The following is a 19,596-nucleotide window of genomic DNA, read 5'->3' on the forward strand; positions in this document are numbered from 1 at the left end:
AAAGCAGAATGAAACCGTGGTGGACCTTGTATCCCACATTAAGGAGTCTGGATCTTTTCCTCCAGGCAAAGAGTCTGAGATGGATTATGGTGAATGCCTATTGGTTTGACATACCTGGTACTATCCCACCTTGCTGAAAACATTGCCCTGACAGTCTTTTGGTGCATGTTATTGAGGTGAGCTTCAAGGATCCGCATGTCAACGTGAGCCTTTAATGTTTTTCATCTTCCTGGTCAGAGGAATTAATTTTGTCTTGAGAATATAACTCTCTCCTGGGACTTTTAAAGTGTAATTATTTGATGGAAGAAAGTACTTTTGTGGGATGACCATGTGAGAAGAGTCTACTGCAAATAAAGCCAATATAAAGGAAAGCAGAATTATGAGATGAAGAGAGGTGCTATCTAATGACACTGTTTGAATATCTGGATATAGCCACATGTGAACCCATCAGTTATACTGGCTCAAAATTCCTCCTCTCCCTTTCGGTTTCTTAAGCCAGTTAAGTAAGTTTGATTTATTTCTTATTTACCAAAATAATCCTAATTGTGTGTAGAAGAAAATAAGCAATAGACACCAGACAGAAAATAAGAAAGAGATAGAGGAAAAGAAAGATGAGATGAGATAGTTGAGATGTGTGTGTGTGTGTGTGTGTGTGTGTGTGAGAGAGAGAGAGAGAGAGAGAGAGAGAGAGAGAGACTTGGAAATTATTATTTGACATTTGACTGTCAAAATTAGATAGGATTAAGCAAAGGCTGACCCAAGTCAGATTTGGGCAGGGATTTGAGGGCCAAAGATCATGAACTCTCAACACAGATTTATCTGCAATTCAAGATGCTAGTCAGAATAGCTAAAGTTTCATCAAAGGCTGAGGGAAGTGTCCTAGTGGCTTGAGGGCGATGCAGTGATGTGGCCCTGGGCCTAGGCTCAAAGGCTAGTATAGATATCCAGCTATTGCAAGCTAGACTTAAGGAGAGAGCTGTTTACTTTCATATGCACTTTGTACCTTAGAATTAGTCATAATACAAAGCTGATTTACATTTACAAATTTGTCTAGAAGTGTAGGTGTCTAAAATGTAGATGACTCACCACAGAGAATAAAAATCTGGAGAAAAGAGTCCAGATTACAGTATCAATATCTAATTTGAAGGGAAAATTCTGTGTTTTTTTTGTTTTTGTTTTTTTTTTTTACTTCTGGGGTTGCAAATGCACATTTGGTATGAATCTTTGGCAGATCCTACCCATGTCCTCCGTGACTTAAAATGATTTTGAATCAGTCTCTGATCAAGGATCATCCATGTAACAACAACCATTTAATCTTAGGTTGACCTGTTGCCAAATGGGCAGGCAATATGGCCAGTAGATACAACCATATATGTTCCAGGTTAGTATAAAAGTGGCCCAGGAACAGAAGTGGCTTCCTTACAGTCTCACTGTATTATGAAATGTGTCTTTCAAAACTCTAAATACCATCTCTAGTTTCAAATGATGCCTGAGGGGTTCATGAATCTACAGCCGTTATCACCTTGGAGGCTGAAACTCTCCTAATGTCTGGATTCAGCATCTGTACTCATATAAAAAGATGCTTCAGTGTGGCTGGCAGCAAAATAAATCAAGACAAAGCAAGCACTTCTGAGGCTTCAGTAGAGCTGCCCCTTGACATGACTGCCCAGCCAAGGCCATCAAAAGTAACGTGTAATAAATGATCAATGCCACTCTCTGCTCCAGGGCACCAAGGCAAATATTAGGGAGCCCTCAGATGAACATTCTCTGGGACCACAGCACATATGTCATTTGAATTCAACTGTGTACAAGTATCTAAAAGGAAAGAAAAGTATCAACCAACCATTAAATGAAAGGAAAAAATCAAATTTTTTCTAGTTTTAAAAATTCAACCAGGGGGTAGCATTTTTAAATACCACACAGGTTGCATTATTATCTTCTCTCCTGGAGATGACACACTGAACAGATGAAGTAATACATCTGTGTTGTTATTGGCACACTGTCTGTCTGAGCCCCTGGTTTTAGAAGAGGCCAAGGAAGTTGGGATCTGGAAAAGCTGAGCAGCTGCAGGGATGATTATAAGTTGCCCGAGATGGAAACACTGTGTTACTATTCCATACAAATATAAGAAGGTTACAGAATCTTAGCCATGACACTCCTTTAGAGATTATATCTATCTGAAGTTATATGACACTATGATTCCCAAAGAATAGCAGAGGTTGATATAAAACATCTTTAGGAAATGTTAAAAATCAAAGTGATAGAAACAGTAAGAAAGGGGACTATAATCTCTTTTTCTTACTTTTATGACTATATAAGGATTTTATAAGACATTATGATGTACTACTTAATACCTTGTGTGATATCTAAGAACTCATCTTGAACAATCACTATTTGGTATTTTCTCTGTTCCAGGAAAGAACAATAAACATAATAGAGTGCCTACCCTTGGGAAGCCTATCTATCATAATAAAAGTGTAATATGCAAATTGGCCGAATGATTGGACAGCGGAATGACCGTCCGGACGACCTTCTGGACGACCACGCTATGACATGCACTGGTGCCAGGCCAGCCAAGGCGGGTGTGATGTGATTGGTCGGGGGGCCCTGCCATCACCCCACAATTGCCCCGCAGAGGGAGGCCCAGGCCAGTCAAGTGATCGCACCCCACGGCTGTTGTCCACAGAGGGAGGTGACCAGTGGCAGGGGAGCGGAGGCAGCGCTGCACAGATGGGAAGCAGTGGCAGCGGCAGGGGCGGAGCCAGCTGCCGGCAGCTGGGGAAAGGAAAGCCCGGATAGGCCCTGATTGCCTGCCAGGCCTAGGGACCCTGCCTGTGGGGTCCTGGATTGTGAGAGGGCGCAGGCCAGGCTGAGGGGTACCCTCCCCACCCCCCCATGTGCGAATTTCATGCAACGGGCCTCTAGTACCTTAATAATAATGAGTTAGGCATTAAAAGATAACTACACAGATAAAGATATACTCCATAGAGGTTGGGTGCATGAAATTCGTGCACTGGGGGTGGGGGTGCTCAGCCCAGCCTGCACTCTCTCGCAGTCTGAGACCCCTCGCTCCTTACTGCCCACCTGCTCACTGCTCCTTACTGCTCAGCTCGTTGCTCCTTAGCACTGTTGTGGAGGCGGGAGAGGCTCCCGCCACCTTCGCTGCGTTTGCCAACAGTGAGCCCGAGCCTGGCTTCTGGCTGAGTGGCGCTCTCCCTGTGGCAGGGCACTGACCACCAGGGGGAAGCTCCTGTGTTGAGCGTCTGCCCCCTGGTGATTAGGGTGCATTATAGCGACTGATCATTCTGGTTGTTCTGCCGTAATGGTTGCTTAGGCTTTTAATATTTAGATAATTGTGATAAGTCCCATGGAGGAAGAACACAGGAAGTCATGAGGATAAATAATAAGGGTACCAACTACAAACTAACAGAAGGTTGTCAGTTAAGGCATCCCTTGAGTTAGTAGCATTTATGGAAAGAACTGGTACATTGGAAAAGTTGAGAGAAGGCCAATATTGTCTTCAATTTTATTAATTCTTTCTTCTACTGTATAAAATCTGGTACTAATCCATCTAATTCTTTTTCAATTCTATAATTTTCATTGGTTCTTTGTTATAGTTTCTTTTATTTTTCTCCTGAGACTCGCCATCTCTTCATGTATTTTATTAATCTTTTTCTTTGGTCTTTATTTTAACCATTAAACAAATATTGTAGATTCCTGAAAAGTTTCAAAAATAGCAGAGAGGTTCCATGTGGCCTTCATCCAGTTTTCCCCATCACTAACTCCTGGCAACTACTAATCTGTTCTCCATCTTTATAATTTTATTTCAGGAGTGTTAGATAAATAGAACCATACAATATGTAATCTTTTAATACTCAGAATAATCCCTTTGAGAGCTATCCAAGTTGATGCATGTATCAATAGTTCATTATTTTTATATTATATATTATATATATTATAATATATTTTTATATTATATATATTATACTAGAGAGGGAGGAAAGGAGAGAGAGCAGGAGGGAGAGGGAGAGAAAGAGAGAGAGAAACATGGATGTGAGAATAAACATCAATTATTTGCCTCCCATACATATCCTGACCAAGGAATATGCAACCTAGAAATGTGCCCTGAGCAGGAATTGATCCCACAATCTTTTTGGTGTATAGGAGGATGCTCCAACCAACTGACCCAGCCAGCTTAGCTAGATGGGAACACTTAAATTATTTATTAGCCAGTCAGTAAGTTCTCTTCAGAGCAATATATATTACCTGTATACATCTAGATATGATATGATATGTTAAGTTTTTTTCCTGTTTTTATTTTTCCCTTAGCACCTTAGAAAATTCTCATATCCTGGTCTGGAATCATGGCAAATGCTCCACAAAACTGGTTAAAATTTGTTTTATAATCTTTTTATTTTATTGAAATAAATAGATTTCAGTTTGTTTGACCTTTCCATTTAATTACTTTCTATAGAACATTGCTTTTCTAGCCAATTGAAAGGGCATTTTCTCCTTTGTATCTTCACAGTTCTACCTATCTTTTATGTGTCTACCCAGTTCATATCTTCTGAATTTTCCTACCAGTTCTACTCTGCCACTTTATGTAAGGCATTCTTTATGTTTTATCAGTTATCAGCCATTCCAAGCTATACAGAGTACTAGCTAATAGAGTTATGAGGCAACTGAAATGAGGATGGGAATAGAAAAGAGGTGGCCTTGAAAATTACAGCTGAAATACTTCTATAGCTATTAGGGCTGCAATCAGACAGTGGGAAGCTTCTTCCTTTCAAATATATTCCTCAAAATAAATGCCATCCGGCCTCATTTTATAATCCCATCACCTCATAGGAGTATGCTTTTCTTTCTCAGCAAGATTAGAGGATTCTTGAGGGCAAGTATCATGCCTATTCCTTCACTGTTAGCATCCAGTTTAGTGTTTCACACAAGAATAAAAATTTATTTGAATGCATTGGTTTGAATTTTGACCATGTGGCTGAGTCTGAATGTTTCCTTTGCTTATAACTTTCTAATTATCTGGCAGTGCTTGTCCAAATTTGAGATCCTATGAAAGAGCATGAAGATACACCTTGAAGACGCATAGTCTGGCCTCTGCCTGATTCTCCAGCCACATTCCATAGTCTTATTTTCTCTCTCACTTACTGTGCTCTTACTACATTGGTTTTCTCTCGGTACTTTACGACATCTAGCAATTCCTGACTCAGAGCCTCGGTACTTATTTCCTTTGCCTACATGGGACAGGGTATGGTTGTTGCTTCTTATCTCTGAGGTCTCAGATCAAATGATAATTCCTCGAAGATGACTTCCTGGTCACCTGATTAAAGTCCCCTGTTGCCTCATCCTGAACCAAGCCATTGCCATCCCCATTACTGTTTTTACTTTCTTCATAGCACGTACTTGTACCTGAAATTATCCTCTTAATGCTGCTTTGTGTGTATATTGCCTGTCTCCCCACGCTAGACTCTAAACTCCACGAGGGCAAGGAACTTTGTCCCATTCAGAGCAGTGCTCAGAACACTGGTTAAATGGATGGATATTTGAGTTGTCACCCTGTGTGCCGTCTTGAAAACAATTTGTAGTGAATACAGTATTTCAAAGTACATAATTTTAAACTGATTCCAGTAAAAATGGCATAGAAGAAGAGACTACAGAGATGTTTTAAAAGAATAAACAGTGCATTAATTTTAATTTAATTCCGCCCACTGGGAGTATAAGTCATAAGATTGACTAATAAACAGCAAAAAGAAAAAGAGTGACAATATCTTGTATATAATGATAATAGCTAATACTTACTGAGTACTTACTATGTTCTAGGATTTGTTTTAAATAATGAACTTAAAAAACACCTCATTTAGTTCTTATAACAAGTCTGATATAGGTATGCCATAATCATCTTCATTTATGGATGATGATATTTAGAACTGACATTAGATGAGGAGTTACATAGGTTGATTGGCCTGAAGTTATAAAGCCAGTGACTGGCAGAGCTGGGAATTTAATACAAGCAATTTGATTCCAATCTGTGTTTATAACCACTGTGCTCTATTGTCTCATTTCCACTTCCAGAGTACAGTGTTTATTCACTTTAGTTCTCATTTATTTATCAAGCAGACCTGGAATTATTCTTTTGCATATTGTTTTACAACTATGTAGTTTAGAATAAAGAATAATGAACTTGAGGTTGAATTTTAGGTCCAGGTGTGATATTAATATATGTAAACATCAATCTAACTCCTTCCATCCTCAGTTCTCAAATACGTAAAATGAAGGAGTATTTGAGCCTTGTTAAAGATAAACTAACATTTTTTTTCCCCTGTTGTGGGAGCCCTGAGCACCATGCTGCTGCTAAATTTCAGAATATTGTTAAGAATATGAATCCTCACCCAAGGATATTTTCCCAACTGAATTTTTGAGAGAGTGGAAAGGAGAAGGAAAGACACACAGAGAGAAACATCGATGTGAGAGAGACACATGGATTGGTTGCCTCCTGCACACACCCCAACAGACCGAGGCAGGGATGGATCCTGCAACCAAGGTGCACGCCCTTATCCAGAATTGAATGCAGGACCCTTCAACCTGTAGGCCGACGCTCTATCCACTGAGCCAAACCAGTTAAGGCTTAGGAACATTTAATACATTACCTGGACTTTATTCATCTCCAGTTTGTTCTTATCATTGGCACTCTGGTTTTGTTTGCCAGCTCCCTTTTTCCGGGGGCCTTTTCCGAAGAAGATGTAATTTACAAAGGCGTATTCCAGCAGAGCCAGGAACACAAACACAAAGCAACCCATCAGGTAAATATCAATTGCTTTGACATACGGGATCTTTGGCAGAGTCTCCCTGAGGTGAGTGCTGATGGTTGTCATTGTCAGCACCGTGGTGATTCCTAGGAGACGGAAAGATACAGCTTAGCTGAATGCACTTGTTAAGTTGCCCTTTTTAAGATTGAGAAGACAGATGCCATTCCCTTTTTGAAGCCCGAGAATGATGGTGGTAATGCAATAAACCACTGGGCAGAAAGGGCAAACATTTTGAAAGACAAAACTGCAGACTCCCTACATAGTCCATGAACAAATCATAAAGTGGGATGTGGCACTAATGGAGAGTTAAAAACCATTAAAAATAATGCACCAAGAAAAAAGACAAGTGGATGGAAAGGCATATCAAAATCCCATTGATATGCCTACTGACTAATGCCCAATACCCCTCGTTCTATTATATGTTACATCTTTCTTCTTCTTTCAGCATCTTATCTCCCTTCTACATCTGTTTTTGTGATACTAATCCCCACAGCAGCCACTACCAAGCTGAAAGTTGGTGACCAGTTTGAGGAAACCTACCTCGTTCCATGATTCTGTAATGCACCTAGATCACAAGGTCAGTATTACATTTTAAAATAAACCGATAGAGACAACACTAAAAGAAGAAGCATATAGGAAAGTTGATTTATGTATTTTTTAGATATAATAAAATCTTATTGCATTGGATTTTCAAATATTACCTCTAGTTTCTTGATTCCAGAACCTAGAATGAATTAGTTCCTTGGAGCCAAGAAAAGACTTCCTAAAAATTTCAACTTGGTTTTGTTAAAGAAATTTAAGGCTGTAAGATCTTAAAGGGAAGATTTCACATTACCAACTTTGTTAAATATAGCATCCTTAACCATATAACGTTTTGTGACTGTACAATAAGTATTTGGTATTGATGAAATGGTAATTGGAAAAAATAAGAAGTGCAAAAGAGGTTGGAATCTCATGTACATAGTTTGTACTGTAATACTAATATTACACATTTGTATAGTGTTTATAGTTGGTTATGAATGATCTTATTTGGCTGTTATAAGACCTTGCTGAGTGTGATAGGGCAGGTATATTATTTCCATTTTATAGTTGAATAAAGATAAACTCTGAGATTATTTTGGTGTAGATCACACAGCTAGGGACAAAAACAAGCAAGGAGCTGTTAAATAAAGGCATTTAAAATAAAAGCAGAGATTAAAAAAACAACACCTGAAACTTGATGGCAGTCCTTAAAAATAAAGACAGAAAATATGAGTTAAATATTACAGACAAAGGAAAGCTGGCAACAGGTATGGAAGGTAGAAAATGAAAAGGGAAAGAATAGTTTAGTATTTATTTGCTAATTAGATTATTCTAGATAGATTCCCTGATTTGACTATTCAACACTAGGAAAACAGATAAAGTAGGAAGTCAAGACTACCATACAAACAGTTAAATTGGCTTAGATGGGCGATGAACTCAATTGTGCTGCAATGATATGAAATACCATCATGAGTGGTCTTACTTTCGAATAAAATTTTAAATTTCACCTAATATAATTCTAGCTAATAACAAACAATTCATTTACAAATCCACTAATTGTATTTCTGCTTTCACTCCTTGGTTTAAATTTTTAAAGCAAGATGGGTTAGTAAATGGATGTCTTTTCTAGTCAGATAAGTATTAAAATACCACAGGTTTTACATCTCAAAGTACAGGTTAAGTCAGCATATTTATATGCTGATATCTCTAATCAAAATATCATTAACTTTGAGGATAGAAGTGTAGGGAAAACCACAATGTATGACCTCGGTAGTTGTTATTCCCCACTCTGGACATCATTCAGTGAGTTTTCCTTAACCATAGCACACATATACTCATATTCACATTACAGTAATGTGCAGCTACATACATATGATGTAATAAACTATTAGTTTACTTTTCTTAGTCTTGGAATGTTCAAAGGTTAATAAGGGACTGTCAGCACTTAACTTTATGAGCTTTATGTACCCAGCCATTAGAAATAAACTGGAGAGATGACAATTAGTCTAGGCATGATAGGGTATCTGATCATCTTACCAGTTCAGTAATCTCGGAAGAGAAGAGATGTATGTTAGCTTAGCCAGAAATTATGCATGTGTGTGTGTGTGAGAATAAGCCCCAGAAAGTGGTAATTGGAATGGCTCTATGATAAAACAATGAGACAGATCCACATATGCTCAGATTCATCAAACAGACTATACATTCTAACTTTCCAAGGAACCATTTAAAGTTTCAAATATAGCCTTACAGCTTGCAGCAACTACTCAACCATGGCAAGATTAATTCTGAATCTGCCCCCCCTCCAGGATGGAAACCATTTTCATTCTGTGCTGATCACAGAATAGAGCTGTGAATTATCTGTGCCTACCTCATTAATATAGCTGATGAATTATCTGTGCCTTACTCAAGTATGATGAGCTCCATTTAAGGGACACTCAGATCAATAAGATTTAACTTTAGTGAATGTTCAAGGGAATTTCCCAACATTCAACATAGCTTGGTAATAGTCATGACATCTATCTTTCTTCAAATCCATTTGAGAATAATGCACTGTAAATATTCTCCACTGCAAAAAGTAGGGACTGAAGAGAAAATCATCACACCGCTAGTAAAAATTAGTGTAATAAGAATTTAAAAAATATACTCTAAGAAACATTTACATAGTATTGAACATACTCCAAGATCCTTTTTTAAGAGCGGTATTTTTAGCAAAATGCTGAAAAGGTATGGCATTGTAAAACATTCACTCTGTAAGAGCTTACACTTAGGTGCTTTATCATCAAGGACTCTTACGTTAGTTGCATTCTTTGGGTTGCTATGAGAGAAGACCCTTGTCTATAATTCCAAACACTGGTTATTTGCTTAAAGCTAAACCCCACCAGCTCTCTGTGGTGCTGGCAGTGCATTACCTAGTGCGACTCTGGCTGCAGAAGCATCATAGTTGATCCAAAAAGACACCCAGGACAGAATTGTAATCAGTGTGGAAGGCATGTAGGTCTGCAAAATGAAGTAACCGATGTTTCTCTTTAGACGGAAACTTAGTGATAGTCGTGGATATGATCCTGAGTTGAAAAAAAAAAGAGAAAGAATCAGATCATCACTTGGTTGAAAACATCTTCTTTCGTTCTCAGTGCCCTGGTTTATTTTGGAGGAAACATCCTCACCTGTTGTGAACTCCACCTTCTTGGACACCATCTTGTAGTCGACAATTGAAAACTGAGGAAGCTCAATTTTATTTACTCCAGTTACTGCTCCCTCTCCTCCATTCCAGTAAAACTCAATGTCATCAGTAGTATAGCCATCTGAAACCAAGAATATAGCATAGTTAAATAGAGTCCAGTTGGTCTACAGTGGTCGGCAAACTGCGGCTTGGCAAACCGCGGCTCGCGAGCCACATGCGGCTCTTTGGCTCCTTGAATGTGGCTCTTCCACAAAATACCGACTTCTGTGCATGGGCCACGAAGTTTCAATCGCACTGTACGTGCGCGCCTGCATGTGGCATTGTGTGGAAGAGCCACACTCAAGGTGCCAAAGAGCCGCATGTGGCTCGTGAGCCGCGGTTTCCCGACCACGGGTCTAGGAGTTCATTTGAAGACTGGGAGCTGCTGAAGACACAATTCCCAGCAAGTGATGGTAAGATGACTGTGCTTTAAATCAGGATGCTAAGTAGAGTTGTGGTGAAATGCAAATTTCCCCCAATTCTCATCATTCTACAGCTTAGGCTCATCAGAGGGGACTGAGTGCACTGTGGCCGAGATTCGAGTAGAGATGAGCCATGCCTACAATGCTGTTCTTTTTATAGAATCGAGTGGACATTTGTGTGATTATGTGACTGTGTGATAATGGAAGCCCTAGTGCAGTGATGGCGAACCTATGACACGCGTGTCAGAGGTGACACGCGAACTCATTTTTTTGGTTGATTTTTCTTTGTTAAATGGCATTTAAATATATAAAATAAACACCAAAAATATAAGTCTTTGTTTTACTATGGTTGCAAATATCAAAAAATTTCTACATGTGACACGGCACCGGAGTTAAGTTAGGGTTTTTCAAAATGCTGACATGCCGAGCTCAAAAGGTTCGCCATCACTGCCCTAGGGGAAGGGGTGGGCCCGGTCGGAAAGGCATAGCTTTAGGAACCAGCAGCTGGGACCAGCCTGTGTTTCTATCCACTTAACTCAGATCCACTGAGTCTGCTCCCTGCCAGGATGAAGGAAATGAGATTTCAGGATCATTTGGACCTTTCCCTCTTCATAGCCATAGAAGTGCCTTTCTATCACAGAATCAGATCAGGTAAAAAATTCACAGTCCATGAGATAGAAACAAACCAATTGGCCTGGAAGAAGAAGTGCTGGTGCCAGGCCTGGGGGAAGTTTCTCCCACGGACCTTCTTTGTCAGATGAAAAATGCCCCAGCATCAACCATTTAGGAAGCTGGCATGAGAAATCAGCTTTTTCAAAAAGATGGATGGAATCAACATAGAGTTTAGTTTTAAAAAATCCTTTAAGAAGCCAAGACAATATATCCAAAATTTCAAGTTGTCTTCTTGTCCAACTTGATCTGAGTGTGGATTTTTCACTAGCCTGTCTCATACCCTTTGTTCACCTGTATGTGGGCCTGGGTGGTCTTTCATTCAGGCAGGTGTTTGGCAGGCTCCTCACCTTGCACAAATGAATAGCTCACCTATTCTGAGCTAGACCGAACACGAGTTTTCTTTTAGTTGACAACATAGAATATTTGAATTACAAGTATTTGTTAGGGAGAAAGTTCTTAAACCCAGTATCTAGTAACTCTCTGTGGAGAGAAACATTATTTATAGATCAAAGCCTACATATCAACCTTTGCCCTCATCTCAATTTGGGTCTGGATTCATTCACCTATAGTTTTTGACCTCATTATGCCTGTCATTAGCTTGATGATGATCCTGGGTGTCCCCTCTCTAGTAGGCAGCACACACACAGGGCTGATAGAACACAACTTCTATGTGCTTCCCAGGAGAGGCACCTGCTTGCTTACATCCCCTTCCCGAGCGCTCTAATGTGGGCTTTGCTGACTCTTCTGTGCTGCCATGGACAACTCTGGACTCAACCTTTTGTCTTCCTAGACATCCATCAGGACTCCTGCTGAAGCATACAACACCACCACCTTTAAACTGTCAAGGCAAATGAATAGAAATTATGTTCGATATTCCAGTACACATATATAGAGTGCCTACTATGTGTCAAGCACTTTTCTAGGTACTAAGCATGTAGAGTGTCTAGGAATAGACCTAGTTCTGCTTTCTAGGATCTCATGATCTAACAGCAGTCTCAGCAAATTGTCAACCTGAGGAAATTAGAGATGGCTTTGCAGAGGGTTTGGCCAGATGGCTAGAGCAGACCTGCCGGCAGAGAGATTACTTATTACATAGAGTGAATAACATAAAGGAAGCTGATGTCAGTGTCAAACTGATTTACTTCATAAAGTTTATTCAGTAAGCAATTTAATTTTAGCAGGAAAACGGAAACTTGCAGGGCAAAGTTGAATACATACAAACACTGTAACATCCTTAAAGATTTCAGTATGCAAAGGTAAAACTGAGCTGAGAAGAATAAAATGATTAGGTAGCCATGACGGAGTGTAGGAAGAAGTGTGGACAGATACCCAAGGCAACTAGTCACAGCCCTTCTTGCCCACAATTGCCTTTTATCACTTAGACAATGTGCTCGCCTTGAACAAAGCACAGACCCATGCTGAATTTTACTTGCTTTATCTGTCTTTCACCCACCAGGCTCTGAGTTCCTTGATCAGGGACTGGTTCTCATTCCTTTCTATACCTCAGTGTCTATGTACCAAGCTCTTCGCATATGGTGGTATCCAATAAAAGCATGTAGAATATTGCATTCTTGCTTCTCATCATCAAGACTCCCGGCTTTGTGTTATCAACCTTAACTTTACAACCAGGCACTAACCTATGTACATGTCTCTACTCATTCAATGAGTAGATATTTATTGAGTACTGAGTAAGTGTCAGATGGTGGAAACGTCCTGGGAGCATAAAACTGGCCTGGCTCTTGTCCTCTTGGAGCCTGCAAAGAGTATCTTAAATGTTATACATTTCACAAAATTCCTTCCGTGGCAGGTATCTGTCTGGACTGGCTTCCGTTAGCATGTTCTCATCTCCTTTAGGAAAGATAAAAACTACAGATTCCCTTGCAACTATGGTTGTGGACATGATTTAGGTTCCCTGGATCATATAGAGTTAAATGATGTCAGAGGTGGTGTTGGAGGCACTCATTTGTTGGTGCAACTCCTACAGTATAAGTATCTCTGGACCCAGGAATTCTGGTTTTAGCTTTGGTGGTCCTCAAGTCAACACCAGCTTCCTGATTGTGATGGAGCTATCTGTAGGCCACTCCGCACTGTGGTCTGGGAGTCATTTCCAGTGGCCCTGCCTGGAGCCTACTGCTTTAGTTCTTTAATATTGTAAGCACTACTTCTCTGTATTAAATCTCTTTCTGCTTAAGCTAGCCAAATGGACTTTCTTTATCTGCAACAGAACTGCATTCTCTCTTCTAGGGAAGAATTATTTGCTCCAGGTTTGGGATTACCAGGGCTTTACATTAAAACCTCTGTTGTGGGTTGTGCCAGCTATTCATTTGGTGTTTCTGAATCTCATATCTTGCTTTCTACACATTGCTCTGTACTGTTGGGCCTAGGCTCCCTGTCTCTCCAGCTTCATGTTAGGTGCTGTCTTTTGGAAGAACTGGCTGGAAATTAGAAGGTGGAGGGGAGGGAAGGCTCTTGGTTCTGGCTCTGGAAGTGGTGGTGCTGCAGTTGCTTGTGATTGCTGCCAGGGCAGTGGGGTGATTCCAGACTCTCACAGCTGAAGAAGGGGCAGCACCTCTTTTTGCAAGTTCATAGACATCTAGAACAGCATCTCTCATAGGAACACAGCAGATTCAGGCCCATGGGCTCCAGGACAGGGCTATTAGCAGCTTCTGCGCTTTGCACTCTTTTCTCCTCCTTCCTTTTGCTTTTCCAGCCTTTCCCTTTTTGTAAACAATTCTCTCAATTAAATTCCCTTTTCAAAAACCTTGAGTGGTTTCTGCTTTCCTGATGAGATCCTGTCAATTATACAGTATATCGTAAATGCAAATATTTTATCTGTGTATATAACTGTCTTTACCTCTGCCTTTGTCATCTCCATTGTACTAGTATATTATTATTATACTACTAGAGGCCTGGTGCACAAATTTGTGCACAGGTGGGGTCCCTTGGCCTGGCCGGCGATTGGGGCAATTAGGGCTATAGGAGGTTGGCCAGGGGGGAGGGGCCGTGAGAGGTTCCGATTAGGGCCGATGGGGCCAGCCCGCCGGAGGTATGGACCATGGGAGGTTGGCCAGCTGCGGGAGGTTGGCTCTGGGAGCACACTGACCACCAGGGGGCAGCTCCTGCATTGAGCGTCTGCCCCCTGGTGGTCAGTGGGCGTCATAGTGACCAGTCGACAGGTTGGTCATTTGGTTGTTCGGTCGTTTAGGCTTTTATATATAGATGTTATATTATATTATAAAGTTTTGAAAGCAAGGACTTTTTTTATTCATTTAAAAAAATTCCTGATGCCTAGAACAGATTTTGTCTATAGTAAGTACCCCATGCATATTTTTGAATCAATGAATTAGTGAATACTCTTTGCTGCTTAGAATTCTAACTATTGTCCCAAACCACTAACCTGATGTAGGTAACTTATTTGGTAGAGTTCATGAGCTACATTTATTCCTTGATAAAGATGATTTTGCTCACAGGGGCCTTATAGGTAGATCTAGGCACCAACAAAATGGAAAACCTGCTTGTTAATTTTAGGCTAACTGAGTAACGAAGTGATAAATTACAACCTCAAGCTGGTTTTTGAGTTATAGAATCCTAGGGGAGAAACATAAGCGATAATTAGAGTTGAGAGTCCAGAGATGGCTTGCAGTTTGGAGGTGAGAGGGGTGGAGGCAGTGGTGGGCAAAACGGCACTCCTCAATGTCTCCCACCTGTGAAGAGTGACAGAACACCTCAAGGCCATGGACAATCAAAAAGCTGGGATATGGCTATCAATCAATCAATGCAGATTTTAATAGTATTCAGCAGTTTATATGGTCAGTGGTCTGGGTCTAGATTTCCAAGCTCACTTGCACTTTGTTTAACTAAAACCCGTTAGGCTTAGTGTTCAAGGCACTGAGATAATTATGGATGATATGGAGGGAAAAAAGAATGCTCCCTCCATTTCTGTAGAAGTTTGAATTCTCCTGGGAGCCATAATGGCAGCTGGATTCAAAGGAAAGAATAAAGGCCTACAAATACACTATTATTCAAAGGTTACACAAGAACATTTGCTACAGAGAGAGAGAACATCAATTTACTCACACCTAAACAACCTATTTACCAAAGGTTTTCCTTTATGAACCAGTGGCTTCACACAGTGTCTCAAAGCTCAAACACTTGGATACCAAGGATGTTGTTTCCTAGCAACAGTAACTACATAGAAGCTCTCAAATTTTCCTCTCAGCCCCCAGGGACTTCTTAGTGATGCAGAAAGTACAGATAAAATTAAGTTGATGTCAGTGGATAAAGATGCATGGAGCTAGTACAAATGCAGAAGTGTCTGGATGTTATTGTTCTTCTCTGCTATTTGAAACACTCTATTTAGAATGCATTTTCTAATCTGGAAATAAAAATTGCTCCCTGCTGTGCTTAATAGAGCTAGGAGGATGGTCTAAAATTGTACTTAACTGAATTTTAGATAATGTAGAAATTTAAGCTTTTAATCCATGAGTGAGCCTAAGTAAAATGTATATCCCTTTGTGGAGCAGCCATAGCCTCATCTTTGGTTTCATGGTGTGGGGCTTGATTGGCTTAGGCCAATTATCAAAATATCTTCTCTATGGTATTTTGCTATGGTGACTGGCTCATGGTTTGGCAATAGACAAGCCTAAGACAACTAGTTCATAGCAACGCCCTAGCCAAATTAATTGCTTAAAAATAGACATGTGACCCAAGTTGGTCCAGTCCTAGAGAAACCCAGGACTTTTGTCCAAACGTTGGAGGGCAGAGATTTCCCCCCTTGCTTTTAGCTGTTGGCAAATAAGAAATGCTGAGTGGAGAGTGGCTGAGCTGGTTACAGGAGCCAACATGTTCCCTTCCTGCTTTCATAGTCATTACTAGCACCTAATTGAAGTAAACTTGTGATCAACATTTTGGTTTTTTTTTTTCTTTTTTAATGAATTTATTGGGGTGATATTGGTTAATAAAATTATATAGGTTTTAGGTGTACAGTTCAATAATACATCATCTGTATATTGCATTTGTTGTGCTGTGTGTTCCTGCCCCAAGTCAAGTCAACTTCTGTGATCAGCATTTCAACTGTGGTTAGAAAATGACCCAGTGAAATAACCTTAGTTATCTGCTACTCCCCATTTCCTTCTACTCCTCCCACGTGAGGGCAGAGATATTAGAAATTTCTCAGTATCACTGCTCTGTATATGTGCAGATCCTTTCCATGCCAAGGTGATTAGATATTTGTAATTGTGCATCTAGACAGAGGATAAGAAATACAACTGGATCAAAGAAAGCCAAGTGGCTCCCTATCTGTTATAACATTTATTCTAAAGGCTATTTGAGATTCCTTTCTCACTCATATCTGTATCTCCATGATATCCTAAGAAGCAGCAAGCAAACCATGGAAGCCAGATTTTTAAAGTACTCTAACAGCACTGAAAACCCCTAAGTACAAATCTATTCAACAATCCATAGACTGTCTTCTACCTGACCACCCACCTTCTGAGTGGTAAGTCATTCAGTTGTTAGAGATGGCCATCTCACTATTTTCTCAGTTAACTAAGTAGTTGATTAGGATTTTAGGTAATAATTAGAGAGCATGACCTTATAATAAGTAAAAGTTCATCTTCTTGGAGAGCATTCACCACCTGATCCTTGTCTACCCCCAGTTTGCTTTTCTGCCCCTTGAAGTGTGAAGTCCTAAGCTGAGAAGTGGGCATGTCTACCCGTCTCTTCTTCCTCGGAGTTATCTGGCTCCTTTCCCTGTCTTGACTCACTCCCGAGGTTATTCCTGCTCTGGTCGTTGAGCCACTTCTGACTGGTTTAGGAATTAAACAGCAACAGATTTGGAATTACTTCATGTCCTTCAGATTTAGAATCTTAGAGTCCAGACATGGTTCCTGGTTTCTTAAGCATCCTCTAAGAGGCCCCCTGATTTCCAGGCAGGCCTAGGACCTGATTCACCAGGAACTAAGTCAGATTCTCAGGTTTTTCCCATTCTAGGCAAGCCTGCTACTTCATATCTCTTTGCTTAACACTGTCCCAGCGGTTCTCAACCTGTGGGTCACCAACAATGAAAATATATCCTGCATATCAGATATTTACATTACGATTCATAACAGTAGCAAAATTACAGTTATGAAGTAGCAACGAAAATAATTTTATGGTTGGGGGTCACCACAACATGAGGAACTGTATTAAAGGGCCGCGGCATTAGGAAGGTTGAGAACCACTGGAACCTTGACTACCCCAGATTATCCTCGTTTAAAATCTTTTGGCCCCCATGCACTTTTGCTTTTGGATAATAAACCTTTGCACAGTATAACAAACACATTAAAATGCATTCACAGTCATGTTAAATATTATTTACACATGTCACTATAAAAGCTTTAGATTGCAGCTGACTTGATATCACAATGTTATATTAGTTTTAACATTGTAGTTTTCTTTATGTATTTTGGAGCCAACAATTTAAGACACTTGAGAAACTCATAGCATGTAGACATTTTGCCTACAGTGCTTCGTGGCGGAATGATTTGGCTGAGCCCCAGATGCCAATAGGGCCCTAGTGCACTGCCTAAGATCTCCTTCCAAGCTTTCTTTATTTGGAATACAACCAACTCCTCTTAAATTTCCCACTGGTGGGAATCCTACTGCCATTATCAGATCTCTTGACCTCGACTGTGGCCCATCTTGACTTCTCAATTAGCCAGCTACTTGAAACATCTCAAGATCAAACTGCCTTCCAGGTTGGGCTGCATGTATTAGCTATCTCCTTGGGTTGTCCAGTGCCCTTTCTGAGCCTCTGTCTGATTCTATTCTGACCTTCTCTACCATTTCTCTGGCTTCATGCTGATACATTTTTTAAATGCTTTATGTCATGCCTGCTCCACTCATGATGTTCTTGGTGTGGATGGCTAGCAAAGATCAGGACTTTTTTTTTCTAGTCATCAGTTTTCTATTAAAACAGCACAAGTTCAAATTAACTTTTTAACAGTCACATCATTATTTTTCCTTTGGATTCAAATATAAGATCTAATATAGCCCCCATTACATTTTATCTAATTCAATTTGAGTCGCTGTTCCAGCATGTTGATTTTTTTAATCCTTATTTGCTCATCCTCTTAGTTTCATGTTATTTCCAAATTTGACAAACATGCCTTTTATCATTGCTTTCCTGATTGAGACAAATGTGGAATGGCAGAGACAAAGACAGAGCGCTGTAACACTCGCTTGGCAATATCCCTGTAGGTTGATATCAAATGTCTGATCAGCATTTTGCACGGTGGCACCATCGTTTATCTATTTAATATCTGTCTAATTGCTTTAGCCTCCAGTCTGTATCTCAGTACTTATCACATTTTCCTGAGTCACTGATTTTGTAATCCTATCAAGTAAGACAGTGAGATATGGCTTGACATGTGTTTAGAGAAATTAAGCTGCCTCCATAGATTATTGATTCCCCTTCTATGGGATCCAGGGCTCGAATCTTGCCCAGACTCAATCTCATCAGTGTTAAGTTTCTTAGAGTATACCTTTCTTACCTTCTGGATCAATGGGATGGTGTATTCCATTCTGTCAACATCAGTGACTATTTGGTATACTAATTCAAGTGTACAGGCTCATGATAATAACCTTCCCTTTACAATACCCAACTTCCTTTAGTAAATGCTAATGGAACTATATTGCATTAATTTATGTAGGTGCAAATGTTTTAGGAAAATTATTGGTCACAGATAAGGAAGCATCAGTGTTTCTCTATGGCCCAAATCAGTGGTGGAGTCAAAGATAATCATACATAGAAGTGCTAAAATCTTATTTTAAATGTCTTTTATGGTGCTTCCAATAAAATTTTCTCAAAACAAACTGCTACCAGCTATCTACATCTGATTTATCTTAAAAGTCAAGGAGAGAATGGTTTATATCTCAGGAAAAAATCCTTATCGATTTCTTTACAATTTCTATTAACAATCCCAGAAGTTTTTTTCTGGGATATTTATAGTCAGATTTTCTTTTCTAGTCTTGAAAACCTCTTACACTGTTTATAGATTTAATGACCATCTGAACTCCTTGCACCCTTCCTCCTTTAAAAACATAACTTGGGCAAAAGATGGAATAAACTGTGACTATTAAATCTTGTTCCGAAGTTCTGCCAAGATTGAGTAAAATTTTCTCAAAAAGATGAACTTCACACGACTGCAACCAAATAAAACCTGTACTCATTACAAAGTTGAGTAAGAAATCTCTTCAAAAATTGAGACAGCCTTTTGCTTAATATTGCTGTCATGGAGTGGGGAGGTCCTTGATTGTTCAACTCACCTCAGATGAGGTCTTAGAGTTATTGTGATTGAATGTCATCTCTGCCAGTTATTTCTGCATCAGATAAAAAGGAAGATCAAAACCCCTCTCCAGCCCTGGCCAGTATGGTTCAGTAATTAGGCAGGGGTGGGGAACC

General features: G+C 39.9%; 1 protein-coding gene across 2 annotated transcripts in view; it reads right to left on the reverse strand.

Annotated features, from left to right (window-relative positions):
• The window catches only part of GABRB1 (gamma-aminobutyric acid type A receptor subunit beta1), a 376,389-nt gene that overhangs the window by 17,538 nt on the left and 339,255 nt on the right, over positions 1-19,596 (reverse strand). For both annotated transcript variants that reach the window (XR_011468725.1, XM_070397125.1), the window contains exons 6-8: positions 10,004-10,141; positions 9,749-9,901; positions 6,660-6,904 (exon numbers count right to left, since the gene is read on the reverse strand). Coding sequence is in view for 1 of the 2 variants with exons in the window: in XM_070397125.1 (XP_070253226.1) it covers positions 6,660-6,904; positions 9,749-9,901; positions 10,004-10,141 (536 nt within the window). In the remaining variant the exon portion in view is untranslated. The remainder of the gene's footprint in view (positions 1-6,659; positions 6,905-9,748; positions 9,902-10,003; positions 10,142-19,596) is intronic.

The sequence above is a fragment of the Myotis yumanensis genome, unplaced genomic scaffold (genome assembly GCF_028538775.1).
Source record: "Myotis yumanensis isolate MYYU_CA2020_CCGP unplaced genomic scaffold, mMyoYum1.0.hap1 SCAF_1, whole genome shotgun sequence".
NCBI classification, from domain to species: Eukaryota; Metazoa; Chordata; class Mammalia; order Chiroptera; family Vespertilionidae; genus Myotis; species Myotis yumanensis.